At 39.1% G+C, this 9,071-nt stretch overlaps 1 protein-coding gene across 1 annotated transcript; it reads right to left on the bottom strand.

The window, feature by feature from the left end:
- Positions 1-222: 222 nt before the first annotated feature.
- Positions 223-5,437, bottom strand: LOC122643914 (geraniol 8-hydroxylase-like). The gene is made up of 3 exons (XM_043837492.1): positions 5,432-5,437; positions 919-1,827; positions 223-843 (listed from the first exon to the last, which is right to left on the bottom strand). Exons 2-3 carry the CDS (start codon positions 1,813-1,815, stop codon positions 223-225), a joined length of 1,518 nt encoding a protein of 505 aa, XP_043693427.1. The 5' UTR covers positions 1,816-1,827; positions 5,432-5,437.
- Positions 5,438-9,071: the final 3,634 nt, after the last annotated feature.

The raw sequence follows: 9,071 nt of genomic DNA, 5'->3' as shown, positions 1-9,071 counted from the left end.
TATGATATCCCGATCCAAATATAATATCAATAATATAACTATGACATGACTTTATGATCTTTGTAATCTTGCCTTGAGCCATGAGCTCTCACGTTATCTATAATATATCCTACTTACTAATAAAACAAATATTTAACTGTGACATGACATGCATCACATAAAAAATATCCTGTCACCAAATCTGAGTTGTATTCTGAGAATGATACCCTCAAGAGTCGAGACTCAAGACCGTCTCGTCTCAATTGGTATCGCTCTAAGGGGTAGAGCTTTCTGCAAGGTGATCCCAAACTTATCGGTCATGTCCATGTCCTTGGGGCTCAGCCCATCTTCAATCTTCCAATCAAACGATTGCAAAAGTGAAGCCAAAATCAGGTGCAACATCCGCAACGCAAGTGGCATCCCTGGACATATCCTTCTTCCAGCCCCGAATGGGATGAGTTCGAAGTCTTGCCCTCTGACATCAATCCCAGACGACTCCTGCAAGAATCTATCAGGAACGAACGAATCCGGGTTCGTCCATATGCTGGGATCTCGAACAATAGCCCACAAGTTCACCAGCACTTGGGCATCCTTGGGCACAGTGAACCCACAGATCTCCACTTCACTTTCGGCTCTGTGAGGAATCAATAGCGGAACTGGTGGGTGCAGCCTCAAGGTCTCCTTCACCACTGCTTTTAAGTAAGGGAACCGAGCGATATCAGTCTCCTCCGCTGGTTTCCCCTTACCAACATTTTCTTGGAGCTCCCATTGAACCTTCGTCATTGAGTCTGGGTTATGGAGTAGCTCTGCCATCGCCCACTCTATTGTCGTAGAGATCGTATCGGTCCCAGCTACAAATATGTCCTGAAGTTGTACATACAAGCATACAATTTGAGATGAAGGAATAAATAAGAGGGAATTTGGGAAATGGGTACTGACCCCAAGCAACGATTTGATAGCGGGACGGCCGATCTCGGAAGTGCTGTCTAGGAAGTGATCGAGTAAGACATCTAGAAGATCATTATTCCTCGTGGGAGGAGAAGGAAGTGAAGCTCTGGAGTACAATCGTTGGTCGATCATTTCGTCGAACAGCTTGTATAGTCTTCTTGTATAAATCGTCGCACGGCGCTTTATACCCTGCGGGTCTAATGGTCTCAATACAGGAAAATAATCCGAAAGATTTGGCTTTCCTGCTTCTTCCATCATTCCCCACACCGCCGCTTTGAACTCCTGTGTGGTCTCGGAGTCTGGACGGACCACGTCAACGGAGAAGATGGTGTTCGATAGCAGGTTAAGGGCGGTGGTGAATGCAGCCTGACCAATGTCAATGGCTCGTCCCACCTGGGCACTTTCGCGGACATGAGCGAGGAGCTCTCTTACCTTCTGGCGCCGAATGGATTTGTTGGCGTCAAGTATCTGTGCGTTGAAGATATGATTGTTGCAGAGCTTGCGAAGGTTTCGCCACTGGGAGGAAGGAGGGAGAAATATCATGGACCCCTGGTGGTGGTTCAGAACCCGAACGGCATCCACGACAAATCGACCGGAGAGGGCCTGGTCGTGGGTTTGGAGGACCTCTTTGGCCATGGTGGCAGAGGAAGCAACTACAGTGGTCACGCAACCGAGTTTCAGAGTCATGAGTGGGCCATAGGTCTTAGCGAGTCGGGCGAGAGACTCGTTGGGTTTGTTACCGAGTTTGAAGAGGCTCCCAACGATGGGGAGAGGGACGGGGCCTGGTGGGAGCCTTTTGTGTCTCATGCCAAGGATAAGGACGGAGATCCATGCTCGCTGACTCCACAGCACCAACAAGAGACCTATCACCAAGGTAAAGAAATTCATTTTATGCTCTCTCTTTCTCTCTCTCACAGCCAGCCTCTAGTTTTTGCTCTTCTGCTATTCGGATGATAAGGGCATACTCTGTACTCTGTATATATCACGTTTAGAAAAGGAGAGCCAAATTGAAGTCCCTTTCCTCTACAAGGACGTGCTACCTTGTCCTCTAATGCCCAATTGCTGGGTACTCGCTTGGATTTTGGGTTCAGTCCAAAGGACTGAATAGACATATATCAACTGGGAACTTAATGCACTCGGAAAGGTCTACTTTGAACAGCCTTCTTTTGCAGGATTGTCGTGGGTAGAAAATTACTGAAATCAAACTCCAAAAGAATATCCCAGAATATACTCACATCAAAGCCTACAGATACTGCAAAATAAATCAGCTCATGGACATTTCAATAAAAAAATAAGGAAAAGAAGCATACAAATATGCAGAAATCAAACTCAAACTAGCCTAGGAAAACAGAAGAAAAAACTGAAGAATGAATCCAGCTTGAGAAGCTAAAATCCCTGATGAAACCTTTTGTTGTGGCCACAAGCTCCACCCTGCTCATATAAAGAATGTTAAAGGGAGACAAAGTGGAAATTAAAGAGATGGAATGTGAAAACAATATTTGTAAACAAATTGAAGGTTTTGGATACAGGAAAAGAGAAAATAAGAGATAAATAAATAAATAATAGAAACATTTGACCTGCTGTCCACAATTGAGTTGAATCATAAGAAGAAGATTGCAAAACCAAAAGCAATAAACCAACCCTGGAATTATGGTCTTCGTTTCTGATTCTACCCTGTTACGTTATTATCTCCCCTGGTATTACGGTTCATATGTTTCCCAGTTTCTGTTCTGGCAACAAGAGGTTAATAGAGCTTTCGTCAAAGCTGCAGTAATGTGCAACAACTCATCTCCCCAACAGCTCATCGTAACCCTTTCCCTTTGTTTTTCCCATCTGAGACCGACAAAAATTATAAAAAAAAAGCATCAAACCTCATCCATTCGATTCCCACAAGTCCCCTCTATCTGATTCCCTAATGCCAATTCTTCCCACTGTTCTCCTTTGTTTTTCTTTTTCTGTAACTTCGATCAACATCAATCCTTTCGCCCAGGGTTCCGCCAGAGCCAAAAAAAAAAAAAAAAAGCAGCAAACCTCATCCCTTCGATCCCCACAAGTCCCCTCCATCTGATTCCCTAGTGCTAATTCTTCCCACTGTTCTCCTTTGTTTTTTTTTTTCTGTAACTTCGATCAACCTCATTCCTTTCGCCCAGGGTTCCGCCAGAGCCAAAAATAAATAAATAAATAAACCTAAAACAGCGCAGATGAGAAAGAGAGTGCGAGACAGAGAAAGAAGAATAGCAGAGAGACATCAAGAAGCCAAGAAAAAGAGAAAGTGGTGGAAGACGTACCTGGTTGATCCTGAACGTGAGAGGGACTGAGATTGGAAGAGAGGAGATCGTCGAGAGGGAGAGTACTATGAAGGGGCTTTGAGACGTGAGAGGGACTGAGACAGGGAAAGAGGAGATCGTGGATTCGTGGAGAGGGAGAATAAAGAGAGAGATATGGTCAGTGGAGGTATCTCTCGTGGAATAGGAGGAATCAATTTAGATTTTTCCAAAAAAAATTATTATAAAAAATTGAGTTATTATAAAAAATCGAGGATAAGGGTACTTAAGATTATGAAATTATAAGAAAAAATGACATAAACATTAAGAATTGAAGAATGAAATTTTAGATAAGAATGAAGTGTAGAATAGGTAACTGAAAGATTTGCCACTACATGCTTTTATATGATAGTATGACTAGTATATATGTGACCATATGTAGATCCAAAAGAGACTTTTTATAGCGGAGGATCGGTTGTTATAATATTTTCTTCTTGATGAAGTTTGGTGTTGTGAAAGTATAAAATTTACAGCATTGTTACTTGTAATTTCCAAATTAATCAAAAGGAATTAAAGGCTTAGCAAATTGTTCCAAAACTGTGTAAATAGCAATTTGCTTGAAACAAGTAATAGAACCTGTTCAACCCAAAAATCAGACATTGTTTTAATAGTTTCATAATCATGTAAATTATATATTAAAGCTAATCCTTCTCTATTTTAATTTTTTTGGTTTTGTTGTCTGCATATTCTTCCAAATCAATGATCTTGTTCTTTCCCGCATCTTCTTTTTTGATTTTTTCAGCAACAATTCTTCTTGATATTCTACTTTCATTGTTTCTGCTATCCATTTTGAAGTAGAAATAGTAAACCTTGAACACGCAAGAATGTAATTTATTTTTATGCTGCAAAACAGAGAATAAACATTAAAATAAAGTAATTTAAATATTAAGTGTATTAATTAAGTTAAGTACTTAAGCGAAAATTTGTTTTTACCTTCTCTGTTGATTCTGCATATTCACTTGGTGAGCATCCTATAACTGTTTCAATGTCATCAAATACTGTAATAGTTATAGTGTCTAATGAATCTATAACCCTGAATCTTACCCTGAATTAAAAAAATAATTTAAATTAAAAATATGTTTAACTTAAACATTTTGTTATTTTTGGAATTTAAGAAAGAAGTTCTTACTTCGGTCTACATTTTTTCATTGCGCATAGCACCGTGTCTGGTCAGCACGGTCCTGCCGCGCAGCTCGACGCATAGTAGAGGATTTACGTACTCCTTTGGGCAGTGGCACCCTAGAGATAATCCAATGACATTTGATGGTTGCGGGGCACACCATAAAAATGTCCATGTCCAACTTTGCTCTCCAAATAAGTGTTCTATGTACCACTTGTCTTCAAGAGTTTTCTATGGGCCACTTGCTTTGTCATGCTGTCTTATTTAAAATGCTTGCTAAGACTCTTGGGAGTGAGGATTTTCATCTTCTCAAGTGCGGTACATCACACTTAAGAATTCAACAGTAAAAATATTGGGAGTGATGTCTTTTTATCCTCTTAAGTGTTGGGTGGACAGTTGGATTCTCAAGTGTGGGGCACTGCAGTACACCACATTTGAGAGGATAAATTTCTTGAGAGTGATTAATCAATAGCGATAGCAAATTAGCAATATCAAGCATGATGAAGGTTCAAGTAAGAGGAATCAACCAATGGGATTGGCCTAAACCAATTCCTTTTTTAAGAAAAGGAAGAATAACCTTATGACCTTGTTTGGTTTGTTGGGTTTCGATAGGATGGAAATGAACAATGAAGGGACGTTTCCATAAACATGAAAAAATACGTTTGGATACAATGGGGTGTGAAACTCATGGCAAAATGTATGTGTTTGGTTACAAAAAATTGAGAAACTTGTCAAAAACCCTGAGCACATCAGTTCTCTATTGCGTATATGTTTCTTCCTAAAAAATCAACCAGAATTTTGCATTGTTCATGTGAAAAAAAATGCACTGGTCACTTCACCTTCTTCTGGCTGTCGAGTGGGGGTAAGGTGGCCATTACGTGCACCCATGTGTCTGGACCGCTCAGGCCACTATGGGCAGCGCACCGTAGAGGATCTAAATTGCCACCACCCCACCCTTACAACTCAAAGTTTGTCCCCCCAACTTTCTCATAGCCTCGCCTCCGCCCCCATCCCCCTCTACAACCACAGCCCCTTGTTCCCTCAATCCACCCAACCCCACCCTCTGCAACTCAAAGCCCGCTCCCACACCCTACAACTTCAAGCCCAAACGGACCCCACCCCCACAACCTCTCAGCTCCCTCACCCCCACTCCTTCAGGTATGGCCCAGCTCCCTCGCCCCCACCCCTTCAGGTATGGTTCATAAGCTCCCTGTTCACCATCTCTCTCTTTCTCGTTGTTTCTGAAGGTCATTGATCTCTCTCTCTCTCTGTCTCTCTTTAATATACCCCATCCTTAGATTTTTAACAAGAAGTAATATCCTTCCAAGGTGGCTCCTCTGCCAGTGCTGGAATCTTCGATGAACATCACCAGTATCGCTCTTCTCCAAGATATTAAGAAATCTGAAAGTAAAAATATCTTGTTAGAGTTTTAAATGATTTTAAAATATTAAGATTTAAAATATTATTTTGTTTTATAAAAAATGTATTAGAGGGTTGAGTCATTTCCTAATAGACACCTAAATAACCAATGGATATGCCTACTGAAAAACTTGTATGAATGGCTACCAAACAAGTCTTGTAAGAAAAAACATGATTTGGAACATATCTTTTGGAGAGATCCCTTAGTGATATCTCTTCCTCTCCTATATAAAGAGAGGAGATCTTGTTCATTTAATCTAACACTGTTAAAAGAAATCTTGAATCTATTTTCCTCTCTATCATAGTGTGTTTGTGTCAATGAATTAATGAGTATAGCGTTTAGATTTTTTTATGTAATCACATTTCGGGGTGCACCGTATATGATTAGAAAATTATTTTATCTTAGAAGTATAAGCGCATGGTCAACCCAGATTGCACAAATTGGGGTGCTTAAAAATCTTAAAATAAGTATTCAATACAATTCAACTTTACAACCTTCAACCTTCTATTTTGATGATACAAGAGAATGTATTTTGATGCAAAACAATTCTTACTTCAACATGTATAAGGATATTTTCAGACGTACAAACTGCCATATAAACAGAAAAGTCTTATACTACTGCCTCTATTACATTATATTTCTAACAAACCTCAGAAAGAAAAGCAAAATAGTGATCCACATTTGATTTCAATTAACTAAAAGATTTTCTAACGAAATCTGAAGTCTGAACAGAAACTCCGATCAGAGAGGACTTTCAACCAGCTCCTTGATAAGCTTCAACAACCAAGTTTCTACAATTTCAAGGCAAATACCAATTAAAAAAGAGGGCAAAGACCAGCGATCCTCTCCGAAATCTCTGCCTTTGTTACTTTTTGGGTTTAAGAGGGAAAAAGAGTTGCTGGCTGTGCTTTGTTTAGGATTTTATAAAAAAAATAAAAAGTGCTTGTTCAGGAAATGCCAATTGCCAGCGGTGATTGTAGTTGTCTACATTCGATCCATTTTTTTAATAAGAAGTAATATCCATCCAAGGTGGCTCCTTTGCAACCGCTGGAGTCTCCGATGAACATCACCAATATCGCTCTTCTCCATGATTTTTTTGACCAAACACCGATTTTCAAAGAGAGAGAGAAAGGTGGATTTTCAGGAGAGGTTTTTATGAGGGTTCTTGGGGGAACTCGTGTGAAAAGCATTGTTGGAAAATTAGGTTTTGTGATGCGACTCATCTTTCATAAAATCTGACAAGTTGAACGAGTCATGTATTGTATGCTGTGTAAATTTAAAAAAATAGATAGACATCCGAGTCGAACCTGAACATGAACGAGTCATGTATCATTTTCATACATTTAATTTAGGGAAACAGTTTTTTGTAGGGGAGTTGGGGGAGTGTGGCCTATGCTAGCACTCTCATTTGTTTATCTCTCTTCTCATTAAAATAAGTGGGCAGAGGTGTCTTTTCACATGAAAAAGAGAGAGATAGACTCATGAGAATGCTGGTATAGACCACACTCTCGGACAACAGAGAACTTCTTCCTTTTATTTTAATATGTTTAATATTAATAAAACTGAAAATCATGATTAGAATCATTAGATAGACATTAACAAAGTCATGTATTGTATACTGTGTAAACCTAAAAAAGTAGATGGGCACGTGTAAGAATCAATCATTAATTTCCTGTTGACTCCTCGGAAACCATCAAACAGCATAAGCCTTATTTAATATTTCTTCTCACTAAAATCTCTTATTTTATTTAATATTTTCTCCCATTACCCAAGATTTATCTCTTCTTCCAGACTTCTTTTTCGATACATTTCACATCGGCATTTGTGTTAGTCTAAATCGATCCGAATAGGGATAAAATCCCAAAAGCCAGGATCTCCATAGGACGTTCAAGAACACAATCAAATAAATAATAGAAAATAGGGATAGAACCACTGACCTTGTTTCGCATCCATAGTGATAATGATTGCAGTGGAAAATAAAGAACAAAGATATAGGTGCTTCCCCTCTATTCCCAAAGTAACTAGCCTGATGAGAATACCGAATGCGCAGGGACGACGAACACTGAATATCTCCCTCTCTTTCTAGAACGCACTCCTCAATAGCAATTGAGAATAATAAGTTGTGATGGGTAGAGGGGGGACCTAGCTCTCCTTATATAGTAATCCCTATAGGGTCTGACTCATCACAGTCCCAATAGGAATCTATCTGGCCCACACTAAGCCAGTCCACATTAGACTTCTAATATAACTTAATGACCCCATTTTATTAGACCAAAACCCTAATTAGCCTGGTTTAGGGATTTAATTATGTCCATATAGAATTTTATTAGAACTAAAATTCTAACATTCTCCCACTTGGACTTACATTAAATTCCTTATTTTTAAAAGGATTTAAAAACAGTTTTGACCAAAACAAATCACAGGCTAACAACTCTTTAAGAAAACTTTATGTGCACAATTTTTAAAATAAATTGGTCTAGAGGTCATATTAGAAAGTCAATCCTATCCCATAGAGTTTTAGACACCGAATCATGGCGTGTAATCGCATCTATGATCAAGCGACACGAGCCTTCCATGGTCACGAGAGCCCTCAACTCTACTAACATGGATACAATGTGGTAGTGTGGCAACGAGATAATAGTCACGCAGTGATTCCTTATGTATTATCCGTTTATCAGTCCAAAATTTCTCTTCTTTAAGTGGCACAGGCTCACTAGAGAAATAAACTTCGTGATTCTAACGAATCTGTATGTCTCATCAGAAATAACTCGAGTTATACTTTATGTGTTACAAGACATACCTTTAGGCTAACAACTTAATGCCCCAGCCTTGCTTAAGGTTAACACATTCCTTAAGACTTTAAAATCAGAAATATATACATCATGTCAATAAATAAAACACTCATGTGTTTAAAAGAAACTGCATGCAATGACACCTGATATGTATATAAATCAAAGTTTACCATAAGGTAAAAATACAGATGAAAAGAAACTTTAAATTGAAATGAAGCAAAATAAAACAAACTCCCACTAACTAACCACATCCCATGATGCAACTAAGCCCATGCCCATGACATGTCTCTCAAAAACACAAGGGCGAAGACCTTTGGTTAGGGAATCTGCAACCATATCATCTGTACTAATATGTTTCACTGTAATGTCACCTTCCTTTACTCTCTCCTTTATGGTCAAATACTTGACCTCCATGTGTTTAGACCCTCTAAGTCCTTTATTGTTGTTTATAACCAACACAGCAGAGTGTTATCACAGTATATCTGGAT

The sequence above is a fragment of the Telopea speciosissima genome, chromosome 1, assembly GCF_018873765.1.
Source record: "Telopea speciosissima isolate NSW1024214 ecotype Mountain lineage chromosome 1, Tspe_v1, whole genome shotgun sequence".
Taxonomy (NCBI): domain Eukaryota; kingdom Viridiplantae; phylum Streptophyta; class Magnoliopsida; order Proteales; family Proteaceae; genus Telopea; species Telopea speciosissima.
The sequence above is the reverse complement of the archived record's forward strand: the minus strand, read 5'-3'. Positions and strand labels throughout refer to the sequence as shown.

What these genes read in the sequence shown, in the direction of transcription:
- LOC122643914 (XM_043837492.1), bottom strand. Translation starts at nt 1,815, where the DNA reads ATGAATTTCTTTACCTTGGTGATAGGTCTCTTGTTGGTGCTGTGGAGT. An exon ending in CTATCAAATCGTTGCTTGGG is followed by an intron (nt 844 to 918) that starts GTCAGTACCCAT and finishes GTACAACTTCAG; the next exon opens with GACATATTTGTAGCTGGGAC.